The sequence below is a fragment of the Callorhinus ursinus genome, unplaced genomic scaffold, assembly GCF_003265705.2.
Source record: "Callorhinus ursinus isolate GAN/ISIS: 27379988/994484 unplaced genomic scaffold, GSC_fseal_2.0 scaffold7, whole genome shotgun sequence".
NCBI classification, from domain to species: domain Eukaryota; kingdom Metazoa; phylum Chordata; class Mammalia; order Carnivora; family Otariidae; genus Callorhinus; species Callorhinus ursinus.
In genome coordinates this window covers 74427650-74450407 of record NW_027397069.1, presented here as the reverse complement: position 1 = coordinate 74450407, position 22758 = coordinate 74427650, and the positions used below count along the sequence as shown (strand labels likewise).

The 22758-nt window shown below is 43.9% G+C and overlaps 1 protein-coding gene across 2 annotated transcripts in view; it reads right to left on the bottom strand.

The window, feature by feature from the left end:
* LATS2 (large tumor suppressor kinase 2) overlaps positions 1–22714 on the bottom strand; it is a 75344-nt gene extending 52630 nt beyond the window's left edge. The window contains exons 1-2 of one of the 2 annotated variants that reach the window (XM_025875201.2): positions 22498–22714; positions 9472–10019 (exon numbers count right to left, since the gene is read on the bottom strand). In XM_025875201.2, the coding sequence (XP_025730986.1) occupies positions 9472–9813 (342 nt within the window). In that variant the 5' untranslated portion in view covers positions 9814–10019; positions 22498–22714. Of the gene's footprint in view, positions 1–9471; positions 10020–22497 lie in introns of those variants that run through there. The other variant, XM_073894796.1, reaches the window with a different exon arrangement.
* Between the last annotated feature and the right edge of the window lie 44 nt (positions 22715–22758).

The window sequence follows — 22758 nt, the reverse complement described above, 5'->3', positions numbered from 1 at the left end:
ACAGTATGAAGGTTCCTCAAAAAGTTAAAAATAGAGCTATCCTACAACCCAGCAATTACACTACTGGCTATTTACCCAAAGGATACAAACATAGTGATTCAAAGTGGCACAAGCACCCCCATGTTTATAGCAGCAAAGTCCATAATAGCCAAACTATGGAAAGAGCCCAGATGTCCATCAACAGAGGAATGGATAAAGAAGATGTGGTGTGTGTGTGTGTGTGTGTGTGTGTGTGTGTGTATAATGGAATATTATGTAGCCATCAAAAAAATGAAATCTTACCATTTGCAATGATGTGGATGGAACTAGAAGGTATTCACTAAGTGAAATAAGTCTATCAGAGAAAGACAATTATCATCTGATTTCACTCATGTAGAATTTAAGAAACAAAACAGAGGATCACAGAGGAAGGGAGGGAAAGACAAAATAAGATGAAATCAGAGAGGGAGACAAACCATAAGAGACTCTTAACTATAGGAAACAAACTGAGGGTTGCTAGAGGGGCCGGTGGGTGGGGGGATGGGGTAATAGGATGATAGACATTAAGGAGGGCATGTGATGTGATGAGCACTAGGTGTTATATGCAACTGATGAATCACTGAACTCTACCTCTGAAACTAATAATACACTATATGTTAACTGAATTTAAATAAAATAATTTTAAAAAATACAATAAAGAAATCCAAAATGAGTAAAACATAGTATATAAAAATTGCAAGATGAACACATTTTGCATTAAACTTGAGAACTATGAACTTCTGGTAACTGAATTTTAACACCAAAATAAGCAGCAGCTGGGTAGTAACTATGTTAATGGAGGTGGCTTTTTTGTTGTTAAGTTTGAAATTTATAATAACTGTATTAAAAGTAGCTTAAAAGAGATTGTTGTTAAAGGACATAAAAGGAAGGGGCACCTGAGTGGCTCAGTTGGTTCACTGTCTGCCTTTGGCTCAGGTCATGATCCCCGAATTCCAGGATCAGCCTCACACCGGACTCCCTGCTCAGGGGGGAGGCTGCTTCTCCCTAGGCCCCCGCCGCTCCCACTGCTTGTCTCTCTCTCTCAAATAAATAAATAAAATAAAATAAAAAAATAAAGGACATAAAAAAACTCAATTTCCTTGTTGGGTTATCTGACTTCTCTTTACATCCATAAATGGGTTGGCAATGACAGAAACAGTGTAAGGAGCCCCGAAACAGACTGCAGGCAAACACAAGGCTCAGATCTTAGAGCCACTTCCCAGGGCCGACTCCATCAAGTTCAACGCAGAACTGAGGTTCCAGGCAGTAATGAATGACTCTCAACCCTGGCTGCACCTTAGTCACCATCTGAGACCCACTAGGAAGGGCTCCTACCCAGGGCCCACTCCTCACCAAATGAATTCAATCTCTGGTGCTGTGGCTTGGGTGGCAGTATTTTTTCAACACTTCCCAGGTTGGAAAACCACTGGATGCAAGAAAAGGAGGACCAAATAATGATTCCAAAACCTTCTATAGCACTTATAATATCTGCCTATACAGCACTTTTAAGGGGAAAAGCACTATACTATAGAATATATTAAAATGCTCATTAATCACCTACTAGGATTGCATGATCCATCGAACGGCCACAACCATATATATATAACAGCAAATAATCACTTAGGTAGAAAACTGCTCAGTGTGAATAATAGGTATTAGGTAAACAATATTTGTGATCTCCAGTATTTTCCACATTATGGCACATACAGAAAATATTAATAGTTGTACTGCTTGTTTGGATTAAGGGAGAAGGTTGCTCAAAGACGACGCGAGGACCCAGCTTCCTGAGGGCAGCCAGAACCAACACCTCAGCAAACTCGTAGCCTATCCTATCTAAACACCAGCCAGGGCACTCTGCTCTGCACACAAAACATTTTGGGTAACAAAGCAAGCTGAATGTCCAGATAGTGCCACTCCTGGGGTTGTTAGGGCTTGTCCTCTCCAGAGGGCAGGCCTTCCCTACCTGTCTGCCAACTACTTTCTTGCAAATCCTCTAGGACAGCAAAATCCTGTGTTGGCCAAGAGTTGTACCATGCACAAATGTAAATCACTCAGGGAAGAGAGAAAAGATGTTCCTCAAAAGATGCATTTTGGTCTTGATATACTAGACTTTGCATTGCATTTTTTTTTAAAGATTTTATTTATTTATTTGAGAGAGAATGAGAGATAGCACGAGAGGGAAGAGGGTGAGAGGGAGCAGCAGACTCTCTGCTGAGGAGGGAGCCTGATGCGGGACTCGATCCCGGGACTCCAGGATCATGACCTGAGCCGAAGGCAGTCGCTTAACCAACTGAGCCACCCAGGCAGCCTGCATTGCATTTTAAGAGGAAAATGGGTCCAATCTCAGACACTTAGAGCCCCCCTCAAAATATAAGTTTTCTGCTACTTAAAACTGAAGAACTACCCCCACTTTTTTATTACCACAAACTTATTGCCACAATTAAGAATACAAAACAAACTATTAAACTGACAAACAGATGTATTGTTTCGTAGTAGCAGTATTCATTGTTGGCAGGGTTGAAAATATAAAGGCAATTTAAAAATTTTCTAAAGAAACTTGGCAAATAAAAACTGTAAAAATGCTCTTATCATTTGTCCTAGTAATTCCATTTCTAAAATTTATTCTAAGTAAATCAGTGATATCTATAAAGATGTACATAGAAGGATGTTCATCGGACTGAGGTGATTCTAAGACCTTATGCCTATGTAAGCAAACCAAACCTAAGTCTGTAATGCCTGAAGGCTAAAAAAAATCAAAACCTAAGGACAACCAATCATAAACAGCCACCTAAGGCTTTCCCAAATAAGGTAACTGCTTAAGCTGTAGACAATCGAATAATTTTCTTGCTTTGCTTCTGCCTCTGCTCTCTGAAACAGTCTTTCCCTGAGCGACTGTCAGTGGAGTGCTCTTAACCACTTCTGGTTTGCCGCCACCAGCTGGAATCATTTTTGTTCAGATAAACTTTAAAATTGCTTCAGTTTACCTCTTAACACCAGTTATGCATAATAAATTATACTATTTGAACAATGAAATACAATACAGGCATTAAAAATGAAAATGTTTATAGCAAAACGTTTACCCCTTCATTTATACAACAGATGTTTTTGAGAGTTTGCAGTTTTAGGTACTAGAGTATGATGACCAGAACAAAGCCACTGCCTAATGAGGATTAATTCTAAAGAGAGAAATGGATATTACGTGAAATACACAACTAAACATTTAGTAACAAGTTCTGATAAATGCTATGAAAGGAAATTTCTGTAGTGAGAGAGAATAAAACAGGACGCATCTGGTTTAGACTAGGGGGTCAGAAAATGCTTTTCTGAATCCAGGACAGCAAGACAAGCCTTCAAAGAGGAGTAGGCGTTATCCAGGAAGAAGGGGCCAATGTTGAGAGATCTGAGGAAAGGCAGTAAAGCTGGTTGGGTCAGACACCAACTGCTGGAAAAGGGGTGCCACCTGAGGCTGTGGGATGGGCCTTGCCCACAGGTCAGGAGCTTCATCCCAAGTGCAGTGGAAAGGCTTCCAGATGGAAATGACAGGATTTTTCCTTTTTAGAATGATCACTCAGAGGGTTCTGTGCAGGGAACAGATGAGGAGAGGGGCCAGGAGGAGTGGCAATGTCAGCACGTTTCTATGTTTTCCAAACTTACACAATGAACACATATTTCTTTAATAACTAGGGGGGAGCTTGTGTGAGGTGGGGTGGGAGAAGGGTATGACACAAGGGTATGACGTGCTTGTGTCTTGTCAAACTAATTTTAAATATCCTACTTTAACAAAGTACACAGTTTATCTTTTGGCAAGGCCAGATTTAATTTGAAAAGTTAAAAAAAAAAAAAGGTGGTGGTGGAAGGGGGAAGATAAGGAACTGCTACACCCAAAAGCCATTGTAATACAATTTCCTGTTACATTACTGGCATTCCTAAACTTAAGTGTTTCTTTTTTCTTCTCCTCTAATGAATATTTTAGGGCAGTACCCGGTGTTTGGTGTTTGGTGTTCGGTAATACTGAAAATTCGTTCCCTTTCCAGAGGAAGGGAGGAGGAAATGTACTTGTTATCTAAACCTTTTCTACTTTTTTTCATTAGCAAAATACCTGTATTACAGAGAACTAATCCCGAGGCAGGATCTTGACACCAGGCTAAAGGAACAGCACTTCAGCGTTAACATTTCTGTAGGTCACCGTCTAGAGCTTTCCTGATGATGCCTACTGTTTGTTTAACACCTGTTAACCCGCTGCAAACATACAAAGAGGCTGAGTGGTGTTTGTGTCTGTCTCTTCCAACTTCCGACAAACCAGCGATGGCTTGTGCGCAGACCAGCACAGGGAACCGTCTGGGCAAAGTTTTCCAGGGGCACGCACAGCGCGTGCGCAAATCCCCACCACGCCGGCCGCGGGGGAGCCGCACGCGAGGCACTGCGCACACCAGGACGAGCCCGGACGCACCGCGGACGCAGCCCCCAGAGGCCTGCGCACCACGCGGCGGGTGCGACGACAGCATGACCACCTGTCAGCACAAGGCTAGGCATCAAGCATCCAGTGCCCTAGAAATACAGAACTATGGAAGTCTGAATAGGAGCAGTTCAAAAACAGGTGGGAGAATCAAGACCCTGCAGTATGAAAGAATCTGAGTCGAACCCTAACAGGTGCCCGCATCCACGCTGGGGAAGATGGATGCCGACATTACCAGCCAACATAATAATATGTTGAGGAAGCCCCCAGAACAAGCTAAGTGGAGGTGCGAGCAGGAGAAGGCCGCGCCCCGCATCTGGGGCAGGTGCACAGGGGAGGAGTGAGTGGGGCGCCCCTGGAGAGAACCAGGCGGGGCCTGTGGCCTGGAAGCGTTGAGAAAGTGCTGCCCGCCCATGGACGTGGGAGAGGACCAAGTCACGGAGAAGAAAATCCCACCAGGATGGGGTGTACATCAGCAAACACAGAAACTGGCCAGCAACACACATGGTGCAAGTTAAAGACAGAGCTCTGCATGGCCACATTAAGGGAGCACTGAAGTCTTTCCTCTCAAGTGTGTGTAACCACTATGTCTAACCAACCCTTGCTGAAGATACAAGGTCAATAAGAGCTGGGGGGTCGGGGGGAGGGTGCAGAGGAGAGTTCAAGTCACCTGCCTGACCACCCAAGCCATAGTTTCCTCTGCAATAGTGGGGGAACGACTGGAATCCATCTCAAATGCTTGCTGTGTAGTTTCAATAATGAGGCTACCGGCGCAAGTGCTTGTTGGAACAGTACTTGGCACAGGAGGCGGCTGCCAACACCAGTGTCTGTCCTTCCTCTGAGACTCACAGGCCCCAGCAGGTCTCACCCCTCTGAAGTGCTATTTCCTTTGGCAAAAGGACCTGGGTTGAGGAAAAACTTGCAGGATGGGTTAAGAAACTTGACTTTTCTGTACTTTTTGGCTTGAGAATACAAAGAAATTCACTCCCTTTTCCTATTAACCAGACTACCTTCAATTTATCTATTGCTATGACCATTATTCTCAGGAAGCCTGCCTCTGAATATACACCCTGACCATCAGCTTTGTTCTTAGGCCAAATTTGGTGTAATAAATCAATTTGTTTGTTTACATTTCTTCCTAACTTCGTTCCAATAAAGATTTAAGTCATTTAAACATTCACAATAAAGTGAGGAAAAATTGGATTAAGTCAGGATTAGGAAAATTATGCAAACATAGAAATTCAGGACTGGAAGAATGTAGCTATGACAGGCCAGAGCCCTAAAGTCTTAAGGCTGCCACAGACTTGGCACCTCTCACAGCAGATCAATGAGGGAGGCTCATGAAGGTCAGGATATGGGTTGTCCAAAGAGAAAGAGCACATGCTAATTGCTCAAGAGAAGCAAAAAACATTTCTTGGTACTCACATCTGAAAGGCAGTTCTCACCTAAGTCTTCCTCTAAGAGAAAAGTGATAAAATGCTTGGCTAGTCTGAGGAGTGCAGGAACTACCGCTGAATAGGATCCTCGCCATCACTAGGCCCCTGTGCCAGCCAGCCATCCCTGCACCGAGAAGCCCCGACTATAGTGAGCCTGCCCCAAGAGCACCCTTATACCTGTTAACCCACTGCAATTCAGTGAGATGACACAAGTCATATGCTTCCGAGAAGCAGACGCGTTACATGTATTAACGTCGCTGCAAAATCAAATTAGTGGGGTGGTTTTTTTTTTTAGCATGTTTATTTATTTGACAGAGAGAGAGAGGATGAGCAGGGGGCAGTGGGAGAGGGTTCAGGGAGCCCGATGCAGGGCTCAGTCCCAGGACCCCAGGATCATGACCTGAGCAGCAGGCTGACGCTTAACCAACTGAACCACCCACGCACCCCTAATTAGTGGTTTTTTAAAACTTTGTCAGGAAGAAAAAGAGGGAAAACCTGGTAATATGATCACTTGAAACCATTAAGAGTAAAAGAAAAAGTGAAGCTAAGTTATATGAGATAAAAGCTAAATTTAAATTATTACCTGTGTCAGTATGAATCGTATCCAAATGATAAAAAATATGACACTCATAACCAAAATACTTATCTTTCCAATTCCTTTAATCTATATTTAAAGAACAGCTCCTTCCATAAGGAATATTAATCCACTGGCCTTTTTTTTCCTGTAGAAATTTTCATTAAGTCTTTAATAACTTATGTGCAAAAATATTTTAGACACTTCATCATTTGACATATACACTATATCATTACACGGAAAATACTTAGTCTTTTACTTTTCCTGGAAATTTACATTAAAAATATTTTAATTAAAAATATACCCCAGTGGGGGCTGGAGCTCCTGGGTGGCTCAGTCAGTTAAGCGTCCGACTCTTGGTTTCAGCTCAGGTCATGATCTCAGGGTTGTGAGATTGAGCCCTGAGTTGGCTTCATGCTCAATGGGGAGAGTCTGCTGGAGATTCTCTCCCTCAACCTCTGCCCCTCCCCTCTGCACTCTCTTGTGTGCGCACACTCTCTCTCTAAAAATAAATAAATCTTTAAAAAAATACACACACACACACACACAAACACACAGGGGTGCCTGGATGGCTCAGTCAGAAGGGCATGCGACTCTTGATCTCAGGGTGTTGAGTTTGAGCCCCACATTTGTTATAGAGATTACTTAAATTAAAAAAAAAAAAGTTAAAAAAATATACCCATCCATGCTAGTTACATGGGTGTGACTCACTGGGTGAAATTCACTGAGCTGTACACTTAGGAATCATGTACTTTTCTTATGTAAATTTTATTTTAATAAAAAGTTTAAAAGAAAACACTCAAGTAAATATTTTCATTAAGTCTCAGGTCAAATAAAGTGGGAAAAAATGTATGCACATGTATATGCAATGGATAAAATAGTGCATATAAAAGTGTGTATCACCAGTAAGACCTTGAGAAAACATGGAGTTTACTGCCATCCTGATTAATATTAGGGTCAAAAATGACAAAGTACAAGAGAATAAAACTGAACCTAAATTAAAAGGCAATATAGGAGGAGACAAAGGAAAATGAAAAGCTGCAACACCAGGTACTCTCTGTACCAATTATACTGGATCTGATAATTTGCTTTATCGAAGAAACACACAACTCTAGAGGTACTATTTGATTGTTTCCACTCACATTATTCAGGTTCTCATAATGATGTTCTGACCAGGATTCTCTGAAAGCAAATGCACGCTGTATATAGACCAAAAACAGTCCAAATTGGAGGGTCAGGGTGAAGGCAGAGCTGTTTTACTTTATAGAGTAACACTATACACCAAAGTGATTATTTCAGGAGCATTCAATATGACAAATGGAGTCCCTTCTGCTAGCAATTAACATAAATTAAATGTTGATGGGAACTTCATTGGTGTCATGATCCTTAATTTTACTGTATTTGTATTTTACTGTCTTGGATACAGCACCAGCTTCATTATTTCTTGCACTGTAATTACCACTAATGGATTTTGCCATAATGAGATCCCGCCTGTATTTTGGATTATTTGCTTCACTTGTTTCTTTTTATCACAGCTGAAACACAACTGCAAAGAACACCCTGCTCTGATTGCCTCTTTTGTTTGCAAGTGATTTATAGATTTTAGGCTTTGCTGTTGGGTTTCACGTCTCTGCAATCTTACTCTAGTATTTCCCCAGGACTGCTCCTTCCTACTTTCAAAACCATCAAGTTCTGTTTGTCAAGGGATAGCACTTGGCAGCGTATTTAACTTCATATTTTCACAATGAGAAAGGTCATGCCTCTGCTGTCAGCTTCCACTGCTAAAACCACTCTGCACCACATTATTCATGATCCTGTGCTTTATAAAAGCAACTTTCAACACAACAATGCTTGCTTTACACAAGTTAATCCCAGTATATCCCAAAGTGTCAAGGAAGTGCCCTGCAAAATAGCACGATTAGTTTCACAAACATATCATCTGAGAAAAATAAATTCTCTAGTTAAATTCTATGGTAATCAAGTACAACAAGAAGGTTGAGATAGCTTTTGGAAATAAAAGAGGGCATTGTTAGCCGTTTCCTGTGACTGTGAGGCCAGGAGTAGTTAATTAGGTTATTTCTAAGAAACTACAAGTGCTCAAGCCATCTAGATGTGCTTTGAGCATGAAATTTTACTAATTTTCCAAGGCAGCAAAAATACCTACCTTATTTCCATTTTCATGCAACTGAGACTTTTAAGATGACAGATGGTAACAAAGCATTAGCTTTCAGAAGTTCTTTTATAAGGCAATTACATTTTTACCAGTTAGATTTTACTAAATACATTTTCACATGGTTGGACACTAGTTCCATTTTACATGGTCCTGCCCCTCAACCTGGGTTTTACGTGGCTATGTGAATCAACACAGGATCATAAATGTATAGCTAGAAGTTGTGTATTTATATATTATTGTTGCCACCTCCATTAATGTGTCCCTTATTCTCAAGCAACTGAGAAGTCAGACTATGTTGCCACCACTTTGATGACTTCTCAAGCTTGATCATTTCCTTAACATACTCTCCTATAACAGTATACATACTGTTTTTTAAAATAGGAGAAAGCAGAGTCTAAGGAAGAACCAAATAATGTTAATCACTCTTTCCCTTAACTAAGTAAAATGAATGCATAAGCCAGAAACAAGGGAAGTCAGTACCTTCCCCATGACAGCTCAGAATAAGACCAAATAAAACCCAGAGAAAGGACTAAGTGTGAAAGCCCTTCTCAACGTCACAAGGACAGAACAGAATTTCAGTAGAGTTCAGAAACGTCTGGATCTTGCCTGAAAAGGAAAAGCGGCCAAAAAGACCCTTCTGGAGAGAGTGTGGAAAATAATGCGATGGCACATCGGAAGGGCCTCGGGTTTTGACCTAGAAACACTTCTCTTAGACTTCAAGTGGCAAGCACAGGATCTTTGGCTTCTCAACTGTGCTCTGATGGACTACTTACTGTAACTGCCACCGCAGGAGCCTCGGGGAGGTTACACCCACCTGGTCACATCCCGCATTCACCAGTTCCTGCAGCATCTGTCGGTTCACTTCGGCAGCTGCGGAAGTGCCGGATTCGTTAGCAAAAGGCAACAGGGAGTATCTGATTTCTCTCAAAGCTTTCTGATAAGGTCCAAACTTCGGGGTAGCTCTCATCTGCTGTTGCTGCCTGGAAGCATCCTTGCCCCCCAGGACTTTGGTGGCCAGGGAAACATCGCTGTTTGGGCCCACAGGCAGCCCCTGAGCGGAAGATTTGGCCGGCTGCTTTAAGCCCTCTCGAATCTCCTGCAGTCGCTGGCGGCTATTTCCAGAGTAAGTTGTGGCAGGAAAAGTCTTTGGCCTCATTGTTAGTCCAGTTTCCTTTTACCATAAATACAATCTTCTTAAAGTGTTTTATTATTTAAAAAAAAAAAAACTGTCAACAGTATCAGTTAGTTGTAAACATACTTTCAAAACAATTTCCTTTTGAAAATCTTCTTTCCTTCAATTTTTGTAGTTCCTATAGAGAACCTAAAATTTTCCAGAGTCTTCATTTTGAAGATCATCGCTATCTGAAAAAGAAAATGGAAAGAACATACTCATTTGTGGTTTTCACATACTGTTAACAAGAGTTTTCAGAAATGGACAATGATCTTGAAAATATTCCACTTGGAAGGATTAAGAAAGAACACATCACCTCTCAGAAATGATAAAAATACCGTTCAACTCTGGTTGGCGCACATGACATCTAGGGCTGTCCCAAGATGTTTCATGTAATATGTAATCTGCAATAAAGTATATCTCTACAAGCTCATACTGACTTAGAAATATTTGACTCAGGCAAGAAGAGAGAGTAGTATTAATTGATAGCTCATTTAAAATAATTCATTATAATATAATTTCATTTTGAAATTTACAGCTTAAGTATTTAAGGATTAAACTTTCTACATGAGGTCTTGGATTTCTGGCTTATTCCTAATAACCACTCAACTCATAACCCACAACTTTGTCTCTTATCTCTGTGATTTTACTAACTCTCCCCTACCCCAGCCCTGAACCTGTGGTCCTTCCATGTCTTTGGAAATTACTCCTTATAAAGCCCTCCCAAACTTCCTAGAAGATACCACAAAACTCATCACATTAAAGGTGTCCTATATTGCAACTGAAAGCAGTTCTAGCACAATGTGCTGTAAGACTTTGAAGGTAACTACTCCCTGGTTTTTTTACAAAGTGGGGAAGTTCTTATCAGCATTGTGACCTAAATACCTTTCTTGTAGAAACTGATACTTACATGGAAGGGGACTGATAAAAGCATGTGGGTGATTTCTTTCTCAGAGTACACTATGACCATACTAACAAGTGGCTATATCAATAAGTTACTCATACGGATCACCTACTACTTCAGCATGGAAACAGCTTGTACATATAGAACTAGAGATCAGGGGCACCTGGGTGGCTCAGTCATTAAGCTTCTGCCTTCGGCTCAGGTCATGATCCCACGGTCCTGGGATCAAGCCCCACATTGAGCCCCACATCAGGCTCCCTGCTCAGTGGGAGGCCTGCTTCTCCCTCTCCCACTCCCACTCCCTCTGCTTGTGTTCCCTCTCTCGCTGTGTCTCTCTCTGTCAAATAAATAAATAAAATCTTTAAAAAAAAAGAACTAGAGATCACAAAGCCATTTTCTGATAGTGAATTATACCTACCCCAGGCCTAATTCACTGACTACTCTGTTGTTCTTGCATTCCGAAAACAAAATGGAGCCCAACCCAATACTGCCCTTAGCAGCCAGCTCTCCTGGAAGCAGGATCTAGCTCAAGTCACTTGCTGACTGGGTGACCTTGGATAAGTCTTTTAACCTCCCTCACCTTCCCTGGGTGAAACAGATTAACACCACTTGGTGAAAGGGCAGTGGTGAGCACCGAGCAAGACCATGCATGGAACTGGCTCAGTAGCACTTGGAACATAGAAGTCTTTGGTAAACCATGCTTTCTACTACTCGTGTTACTATTATTTGTGTAATTAGCTGTCATCACCAGAGCACAGATGCCCACTGGTGGCAAAAGCAAAGGCCTGCTGCACAGCCTCTGGGCTCATACCTGAAGCTCCAGTGGCCCCTCTCCCCGTCCCTCTTCTTCTGCCCTCACTAATTTCACTCCTTTTAACCCACAGAACTCTAAGAGCAAACTGTAAAGGGTAAGCATTTTGCATTTTAATGAACAAAGAAAAACCGATTCAAAAAAGAGCAGTCTTTAAAAGGACAGGGTGAAAGGCTCTGGACTTTTTGTTTCAGTAAGGAATTTTAGAACTGAAAAATGGAAATCTGCTTCACAGACTTTGTCATGCAGAAAGAAAAGTGATTGCTAATATTTATTCAGTATCTACTATGTGCCAGACTCTAAAAGAGTTCTATGTGAATTTACTTATATAGATCTATTTCATAATCATATATGACCATAAATCTGAAGCAATGACATTAAAATTTCCATTCTTTTCTTAGAGGTGGGGAGATGGAAGGTCTTAAAAGGTTCTAACTATCGTTCTCAATGAAACTGAGGGAAGATTCTATTTAGAAAGAAACAGACTAAATACATTTTTCAACATGAAATCTATATTTTAATGCACAACATCTAACATAGTAAAGTCACCGGAATGACTGTTTTAAGACACTGCAGACAGTGAACAATTAGATCCAAGAACTGCTGAGATTTCCCTTGGGCCTGGACCAGAGTGTTGGCAGGGGGCCAGAAGCCCAGAGCTCTGCTTAATTGGTGTAAAATGGGCATATTGCAACCACACTCATTTTCAGTGACTTCGTGGTCTAAGCATCTGTTTTGAAATACCTAACTTTCTAAAACCATGAATTCCCATTCCAGCAAAAATAGAGATTCTCAAGGAGCTGCCAAGCACGTATGGAGAATCCTGACTGACTCCTGACCGACTCTGGCTATGTCTGAGAAAAGGCAGGAGAATTGTATCTTTTCCTGTGGGAATTTACACAAATCACTTTGTTTCCAATCTCTAGGGTCTTTTTTCCTTTTTTTTTTTGAAAACTGAAACACACAAGACATAAATCAGCCTATCTTCACAATAAATAATCAGGGAGGGCCTCTTTGCAGGCAAAATGTATTCACCCTTCCTCTACCATCTACTCATCTATGCCCCATCCACCCACCTATCCACCTTGCAAACATTCATCAAGAGCCTACTAAGTCTCAGGCACTGCTAGTACAAACAAAAACAAATTCTGGCTTTCAGCAAGGTAAGGGTGAGGTAGCCAAATAAACAGCTTCAAAGGAAAAGAGATGCCTAAGAGAAGGGGGAAAATCATCTAACAAATGGGAGATTAAAGGAGAAAGCCAGAAAAAGCTGCAAAGTAGAGATAACTGAATCTGAGTGTAGGGAACAATGGAATTCCAGCCAACTGGAAGGGCATATGCAAAGGAGCAGAGGAACAGGCCCCACCCCTCACATTCACAACTGTGTGGCAAAGGCTTTTCCTGGAGAGTTACGTAGGGATGAGACTGTGGGAAGTGTACAGGGCTCCATCTGGAAGGACCATCAAGGCCATGTTAATTGTCTGGTCTCCTTGCAGACGGTGGCAAGTCATTGTCTGCGGTGAAGCTAAGGAGTGACGTGGCCAAAAGTGCCCTTTAGTTGAGTCTGGAAGCCAACTTCAAAAGGTGGACTGGAAGGGACAATCGCAACACACCAGGTAGATGAGGGAAGCCTGGGTGAGGTGCAGCAGTCCCAGGGAGGGAGGAGAGAGGGTTTCAGGAGCTAGTTGCACCTTGGCCAGACATCTGGGCTTAGTCTGGCCGTAGAGACATCAATGAGAGGCCCCAGCATGCGGGACATTCACCTAGCTAGGGAGCTGTCTGCTCAGCCATAGAGAGAGAGAGAGCAGTTAGGTAAGTGAGTGGAGAGCTCATATCCCTCCCAACTGGCATGACTTAGAAGAGCAGCCTCATTTTACCAACAAGTGACATTAACAGATTTAAGAGAAGGAACAAAGCTGCTTTGCACTCAGCTAAGAAAGGGCAACGGCCACAGGAGACAGTCCACACTGAAGAAAAAAGAACTGTGAGAATGCCAAACCCAAGATGTGGGGATGTCCTCTCTACCCAGCCACACCAGCAGAGAGAAGCGGAGCCGGGCACAGGTGAAACAGGCCCTGGTGGGTTGAGGCTTGAAAGCTCTCTGGAATTTACTCTAAAAACACAAAGTTGCCGAAAGCTGGGGGAAAAAATCAGTCTTTTGTGGGGACGGGGGGGAGGAATATTTTTATTTAAGTTGAACATATATTTCTTAAGGTGCACAAATCATAAGATCAATGAATGTTCACAAAGAACACACCCTTATAAAGAGCATCTAGATCAAGGAGTGTGTCATTACAACCCAGAAGCCCCCAGCCCCCCACAGACCAATGCCCCAGGGGGAATCGCCTTCACTAACTTCTAACACCAAGGATTAGTCTGACTGGTTTTTGAACTTTATATCCATGGAATGACATGGTCTGTACTCCTCATGTCTGGCTTATTCTGGTCGACACTGTTTGGTTATTCATACAGTGATATGTGCCAAGAGTTTGCTATCCTTCACTGCTGAGTAATATTCTACTGTATGAACATACTTCTTTATCCATTCTGCCACCGAAGGACATTTGGGTTATTTCCAGTTTGGGGCTTTTGCAAATTGTGCTGCCTTTCTTATGGCTTCTGGAGGCCCTGTGACTCCAGCCCCAGAGCTAGGAGTTGAGGAGTGAGTGGTCTGCTCTAAGACATTGCTTCTACCACCACAACCAATACTTTCCATGTAGTTATTGGCAGAGCTCTAGTGGTTCATGTGGTACCTTTGTGGGACTATAAAAAGGTACCCCTTCCTCAAGTAAATTGTTTGTTACTATATTATTGTACAACTCCTACCCTGGGGAGCTTTCCAGAGCTCTGTGGACAGTGGCCTGGCCCTCTCTGAAAACATACCGATGCCACATGTCACAATCCATCACAAAGACATGCACACACACGTAATATACACCCCCCAGGTGAGGGGGGCAGGTAAAGTCTGAATCACAAGGAGGGAGGGAACTGGACCTCTGAGGCAAGTGACAGAGGAGTGATGTGTACTCTCCAGAATAGGTGCATAACATGTATGCCATGTGGCTTAATCCAGGGAGGTGACTCTCTACTGCTGTACAGGTATTCCGTGAGTGGCCCAGGGTCTCCACGTAGGCTACACATGCCCTCATATAAGCGAGCATTTGTATGATGTGAGGTATGCCCTTTTACATGTAAGGCCCTTGAATAGTGTACAACCTGAACACCCATACAAGATGGCTCTGTTACTAGGTTTTAGGGAAACAGAAAATAATGACCAGCCTCTGACTTTAAGGGAGTTCACAGTTTAAGATGGGAGACAGAGAGAAGATCAATTACTTAGATAATGTGACAATAAAAGTCTACCCAAATATTATGGGGATCTGAAACAGAACAGTAGCTGGAGAACAGAGAGAAGTGAGTGGATTTAACAGCTTAAGAAATAGAACCTGTAAGGGTTGTGATGTTCACTAGAGGACTAAAAGTTTGAAAGGGGAGGCCAAGTTTCTGGTTTAGAAACCAGAGCTGATGGTAGCACCAGTCTCTGAGCCAGGACAACCACCTGGACAATGAGCATCAAGAAAGAAGCCTTGGTGGGGATGGAAGAGGGCATTTATCAGGAGGTAAGGACAGGTCTGGGGGAGGCTGTTTCAGAAGACAGCCGTTTCGGTGCAAAGGAAAAAGCAGCTGGAGCTGGCTTCCACCCCCGGCTCTGGCACTTAGTTCCATGTGATCTGGGCAAGCACTTCACCTCTCCGAGCTTCAGTTCCCTGCTGGGTAACAAGCCTTTCTCCGTCTACTTGACAGGGCTGCTCTGAAGATCACAGGTGAGACTGCATGTGAGATCATTCTCATCTGTAACGCACAACACACTGGCCAATTATTAGAATTACTAAGAAGTTCAGGACTCAGAATCCGTTAGACAAAAAAGGCTTTAATCAAGTCAAGAGACAAGACCAGGGCAAAGTCCAGACTGGCTTAGTGGGAAAGGTACCAAACTGAATGTAGAAATGTAGGTATTTCATGCTCACTCCAAATGACTCCTCTTTAAACGACTATTTGATGGCAATGCTTGAAAAGTTAAAGAATCTTCCTTTTTAAAAAAGAAAAGCACGAAGAGAGAAAAACTTAAATGATTAGACTTAACATTTGAAACGTGTGCCTGCAGCCGGGCCTGGGAGCAGTACCTGAACTTCAGGAAGCGGACTGCTTCCCAACCAGCCAGCATCAGGTTCAACCTGGATGGCCCTGGGCAACTTAAAGGCAACAAATTCTTCCTTACCTCTGGAACTTAGCAAGACTATTCTCTCTGCTGGGAACAAATACCACTCCCAGTCTGGTTCACTTATGCCTCCTACAATTCTCAGCTGAAAAATCCCCTTCGCAGAAGGACCTCCATGCCCACCTAACTTCAGAGACCCTGGTGTTCACTCACAGCCCCGTCCCAGAGTATAACGAATGACTGATGTGCCTGCTTTCGTCTTGAATCACCTCAACTGTAAGGCCTGTGGTGCAGGAGCCCGCCTGTCGGACATGCACATAGGCCCAAGCAGCATCTGTTGAATGAACACAGGAAGTCACCTAGCACTCTGGGTCCGTCCCCTCCATCCTACACCGATGACAAATCCTGCCACTGGTCTAAGGGCGGTGCGGGAGGGCACCTGGCACAAGGCTGAGCACACGGAAGGCACTCAATAAACAGCAGTGCTTCTCCTCTGAAGTGTAAGATGTGGGTCCAGGTGAAATGTTCCCCAGTGGAGTTCACACATAACTATCATATAAAGTTGCATAACACAGCATATTATTCAGTCAGAAAAATGAACGAAACTTTGACACAGGCTACAACATGGATGGACTTTGAAAATGTTATGCTAAGTGAAGTAAGTCAGACACAAAAGGACAAATACTTCACAATTCTGCTTCCATGAGGTGCCTGGAATACGCAACTTGAGACAAAGCAGAATGGAGATGGCCCCAGTCACGGGGAGCTATTATTTAGTGCGTTCAGTTTCTTTTTGGATAATGAAAAAGCTGAGTACAGATGGCAGCGATGATAGCAGTAACAATGTGAATGTACTTAAGGCAACTGAATTATACACTTATGAAAGGTTAAAATGATAAATACTATGTATTTTTTACACTCATTCAAAAACGGGGGGAAATCGTCTAACTATTCACATTTTGCTAACTAGCGTTTGAAGAATGGTTCCCTTGCTGCACACAGTGACACATGCAGAGACCAAACCTCAGAACAGGGCGCTGCCAGGAGGGCAAAGTCCCCTCACAGAGCGCAGTCTAACCTGCCGGGTGCCACGTTCGCCCTCCCAAGTACGCCGTCACCCCCACCGCCAGGAGGCCGAAACACACAACAGCGAGCAGCTTCCAAAGAGCCGCGCTCCTGAGATACTTGGGAGTTTTAAGCACTCATGTGTCCCACAAACATTCCAGTTATAAAGCCAGCCGGCACAGGTGAGCAAGACATTTCTGTGTTGATGTCTTGTATGGATGCATGAGCCCAGAAATACCAAGTGGATGAGCCCTTAAACAGAATCCAGACCAGAGGTCTCGGTTTCTTTTCTTTTTGTTTCCCCTCAACAATTTATGATGAAAATTTTCAAACATATAGAGAAGTCAAAAGAATGATTCAGACACACCCCATAAACCCACCGCTGGGGAAGTTCCTCTGCGCGGCGGGAGTAGGAGGTTACCACACACTCTTCTCATGTTCTTCCCATCTTCCACCATCACCTTGACAGAAAGCACTGGTCCTGGGACCACCACAGGTGTTGCCCTGTCTCTGTAAGTGAGTCTGTACAACAGCACCTCTGGGCAAACTGTGCTCCTGCCTGAACAGTCTGGAAAGCATGAAACTCTCCCTCAGTCCCATAAAGAATGAAAGTATTTTCTCAGCTTGAGACCTTGTATTTTAGGTTTTAGTTTGAAGACAGTTGATTTCATGGCCAAATTATGAATTTATGAAAGAATTTTTCATGAGAATACTCACCAAAGATTGCAGCTGGAAATGGGCTACTCTGACACACTACTATATCATTTTAATAAGTTCTTTCATCAAGAATTTTCTAAATATGACCCTAAGGCCTCATGAATGTGGATTTTAAAAAAGAGCATATCAAGCAAAGTAAATCTAATTTTGGAAATTCATTTGGCATCATCAATCAATTTAAATATACTTTAAAAGAAACTAGACACCAGAATTTCAAAACTATAACACAACTCACAGAACAAAAAAACCTCATTTTCAAACCTGGAACTGAGACAACTACTTAGAATAGGTGGCTCATGTAAAAATGTGAGAGCAATATTTGAAGCATCCCTTAATTTGGCCCTCTCAAACCCAATTCCAATCCTGGAAAGGGCTATCAGATGTTCATGAACTTTCATTCTAATTTCTGTTAGTGCTTCATGAACCCACACTGGATGCTAAACACACATCAAGCACCAACCACAGAATCAACCAAACCCATGTCTCTTGAGACCCACACTAATGACAAACACCGGCATTTTTTAAAACAGTATTTCTTGGACCTAAAATTCCAGTTATTATTAAAATCATATCCTTACTATAATTAACTAGCAAAGTTGAAACTAAGTCAGGCAGACAGGTCAGGCCTCCAGCCAGATGCCAAATGTCAGAATCACAAACTACCATGCTGATGTACCTCTCCAGTACTGTCCAGGCTGGGAAACCACACAACAGTGGCTCCCCCTCATAATAAGGGTCTTTGAGGAAATCAATTATTACAGTCCTCTGGGGACCCAGGAAAATTCTCCAATAAATAGTGGCAATCACAAGGTTGTAGTGGTTTAGAAGTGCCATATGCCAATACTTTGCTGGGTATTATGAGGTCTCACCCAAGTAGAATAGGGTCTCACCTCTAAATAAGCTTACAATCTAGAGGAAAAACAAACCATCACATTCTTTATTAGCTCTGCACCTGATATCTGTGGGATACATATGTATGCATTATGAACAAAGGCATAAAAAATGGAGCCAGAGAAGTCTGTACTCTAGATGACCACAGAGAATGATCAGGTTATAGACAGATTTTATTATCCATTATTTGCAGCATTCCTAACAGCAAGCAACTATATAGGATGGGTCTCCTTATCTTCAACTCCATACCCCAGTAAGGGTTTTCAGTCTTTAAGAAAGCGCTGCTTCCTTTCCCTCCAAATTTCAGACATACACCAGCTAGGGAATCAGAACACCCATCCCATTTGAGAGTCCTGCTATGGACAGAGGTAAGACTGTGACTGTCCAAAGAATCCCAGTACATGTGCCTATTTGGAGAAAATCTACCAGAGAAAGGATTGTTTCACCAAAACTGGAAAGGCTAAAAGGCTATGATTTGATGAAGGAAGTGTGAAGCTATTCTTAGAGTCTGGAACTTCCTGTGAAAAGGCTCAAACATAGAAGAGAAAAATGAATAGGCAGATAATGTTGGGGACGGGGCAGGTAAACTGTCTGGGTACATCTAATGAAAACACAGGAGTGAGACTTCTGAGGTAGGATGATGTTAATTAGGAATGAAACTTGCTGGTTCTTAGCACTCTTAATCAGGAAAACTGCTTGGAGGCAGGGAGGCCAATACTCCAGAGGCCCACTCCATTCAAGAGCCAACTTACATTCATAAAATCTTTACCATCCTTGCTAATTTAGAGGTTATAGAATCTACGTTATGCCACAAGAGAGCAATGTTAGTTAACAATAAATATAAACCACTGCTACAAAACGTGAGATTTTTCACTTGTCCTCCAGAAAAATTCCCATGAATGTCAAAGATTAGCACAAGGGCAAAAAGTATTTAATTAACTTAAACCATTTGTTACAATTAGGTTGACATGGTCTAGATGGTAAGCAATATAAGGTTTTCATATAATGAACAGTAAACATTAAGTAATGTCAAATTTCCATTCTAATTTTAGTATCACAACCATTATCTTTATTTCCAACACTACCTTGTTTGAATAACAGCTCAAAAATGAAATTATAGATCAAATAACATTAGCTTTAAAAATACTGAGAGAACAGCCGACTTAGTGAAACTGGTGGCCCAAACACCAGGAGCCATTCACAGGTGCTCTGTGTAATAAAGCCCTGGTTCATACAGCATCACCCACGCAACATATAAAGGGAATGGTGACCCCCGGACTTGTGCCACAGAGGCCCAGTTCTGTCCAGAGTAATTACTAAGCAATAGGCTTTTGTAAAAAGGAAGGAGATTCAGGGAATTTTTTGAGCTGGAAGTCCGTCACTTTAGGGATTATCAAGCCCAACCCCTTCATTCTGCTGAACAGGATATTGTGCTCCTTTTAAAGCAGATTTACAGTCAAGACAAAGTAAAAGCACTGAGTTATCTTCTCTATTTCTTCAAGTCATTTTTTTAAACGTCAGTAGGGAACACTGTTTAGAAGTTTCACATTATAACCATGAAATGAAATATAAAAGCAACTTTTCAAAAACTGTATTGGTCTGGTTTATCTAATACAAAGCAGAACACCCCCGCCCCCTCCAAAAGCTTTCCCAAATCCTTCCTATGTGTTTATGGTGAATTTATCAGCTTCAACACCTGCCCCCCCCATCCCCACCCCAACACAGAGTGGGATTTAGAAGCCTAGGGCTGGCTATTTACAACACAGCATTTAAAATAACAAGGCATCTTATTGTAAAAACATTCCCCTCCCACCAAAGGAAAGTTCCTCCCATCAACCCTGTGATTTGCTAAGGAAAGAAATATGTACAGTTCCAATTTACACTTAGGTCAAAACTATTTCCAACTAGAAGGAGAGACTAGTAGAATCCTTTCCAGTTCTAAAATTCCATGATTCTAGTAATTCAACTTAATACTTTTGCATGAGGTCTTCTGTTCAGATGCCTAGTAATTCAACTTAATACTTTTGCATGAGGTCTTCCGTTCAGATGCCATTTTAAATTGCTTTACATTTTGAGATTTATTAAATGTTTAGTAATTTTAATTTCAAAGGAATGCTGGTGTACTCATTAAACAGTGTTCTATATACCTGGATAATGAGACCAAATTTTATGAGAGGCTGAATAACATAGTGTCTTGTTAATTATAATTTAAAACAGACTTTCTTAAACAGTCTCTGCATTCTTATTTTGGAAGATTGTTCTGTTACTACCTTATTACTAAAGGAAAGAGTAAAAATAGGAAATAGTAAAAGCTAAAGGAGAAAGTAAAAGATACAAGGCAGCTTAGACTCTTGATTTAGCACTCAAAAATGGTGATCCATCATGGAGGGATTATTCCTGAGATTCAACTAACTATATGGAGCAAGATCTACTTAGTACAAATTTCCTAAAAATAAGCCACGAGTTGCTTTCTCCATTATTAAAGGAAGGCTCCTCATCTACTAATTTAAACAGAACACCTGTACAAAGACAATACACATTTTGTGACTTTCCATTCAAATTTCAGTATCTTTAAGTTTCTTAGTAAAATGTGGGCCAACTTTCCTTTAAAAATGTAACATATTTGCCGAATACTTTGGGAAGAGAGCTGTTTGGCCACTGGATTTTTATCTGCCAAATGTATAGTCTCTGGCTTAAGAGTACCGTTAAACAATTTTAAAAGTCTAGATTACTATTAAGAGCACGCTCACTTATATCCTCCATACATGTGAAAATGTAAAAGTTCTTGTTTAAGATTTTGTCATAAGAAAACTACAAATAAAGTATACTTTCACGGTTATGATTGCAAGAAAAAAAAAAAAAAACTTCTCATTCGAAGGGCTCAGAACACACAGCCAGCCAGCAGCCTAGGACACCCGGGCCCCCGGGCCGTCAGGTGAGTTTCACCCTCTTCTGGGAGGGGTCTACCTTCCCCGCCTTCCCCTGGGGTACTGGGGACTAGGAATCAAAGAACGACAGGTTTGCTCCAGGCTTGCACTCCCGCTCAACCCCGCGAGCCAGACTTCACCCCGAGAGAGATGCTCTCCCTGAAGTTCCGAAGGCAGGCTTGCGGAGAGGTGACTGGCAAAACGCGAATAAACTCAGAATCCGTAACGCCGGAGTCCGGCAGGGAAACTAACTGCACGTGAGGTTGCATCAGAAAAGACAAGCTCCAGAAAGTCGGCTAAACTAGGACGCAGGAAAGGCGTGTTATGCAACGGCCGCCGCTCTCACCGCCGCGAAGGCGTCCCTGAAGCTCGGGCTGCGACCCGCGAAGACCGGGAGGCAAACTTGGAGAGGTCGGAGCGAGCGCCGGCCCGGCACCACCGGGGGCTCTGCGGGCTGCACCGTCCGTGGCAGGCGGGTGGGGGGACGACCGCACGGCCAGCGGGGGCACGACGCCGCGGCCTGTGGGGGGACGACCGCACCGCCCGGGGCGGACGACGGCGCGGCCTCTGTGGACCGCGGTGCAGCGGGCGCGGGATCCCGACGCTGTCTGGCCCCCCAGCCGGTACGGCGCCCGGCCGGGTCTCGCGGTAAAAGCCCAGCTCCCCGGGACCGTGGAGGCAGGGTACCCCTAGCGCGGACGGCCTCTCGGGACGCCCCGCTCGCCGCCCCGGGCCGGGCCGCTCCAGCCCCGCCGGGACGCCCGGCCGCGGCCGCCCGGCGCACAACAAAGCGGCGCAGCCCCACCGGCCGGGCGCTCGCTCCCAACTTCCCCGGCTCGGCGGACTCCGGACGGCCCGCGACGACGCGCCGCCAGCGGAGGCGGCTCCTGGCCCGGGCCGGGCGGGGGCCGTGGGGGCAGGGCGCAGGGCTCCGCTCTGGACAAACTTCCTCGGCCGCCCCGCTCCCCGCCTCTCGGCCGGGCCGCCCCGCCGAGTCGGGCGCCCCTCCCGGAGCCGCGGCCCGCAGCGGCCCGAGGGTGGGCGCGGGGCGCCCTGGGGCCCCGCCGGCCCGCGGAAACTTCCAGCCGCCGCGCCTTGGCCCCTGGCCACACGCCCCCCGCCCCTGCCCCTTCACCTCCTGGGGCGCGGTCTACACCCTCCGGGGCGTCCTCGTCCGTGGCTCCGGGGCCTCGCGCGCCGGGGGACCGGGCGCCAGTGGCTGGAGCGGCTGCTGGCCCCACGGGTACAGGGGAGCCCCGGGCGGCGGCGGCGCGGGCGGCGGCTGCTCCATCTTCCCGGGGCGCTCACGCCGAGGTTCCAGCGCGCAGACCCAAGTGGGACATTCGCTACATTGTTGGCATTCCACGGGCGTCACGTGACCCCGCCTCCCGCGTCA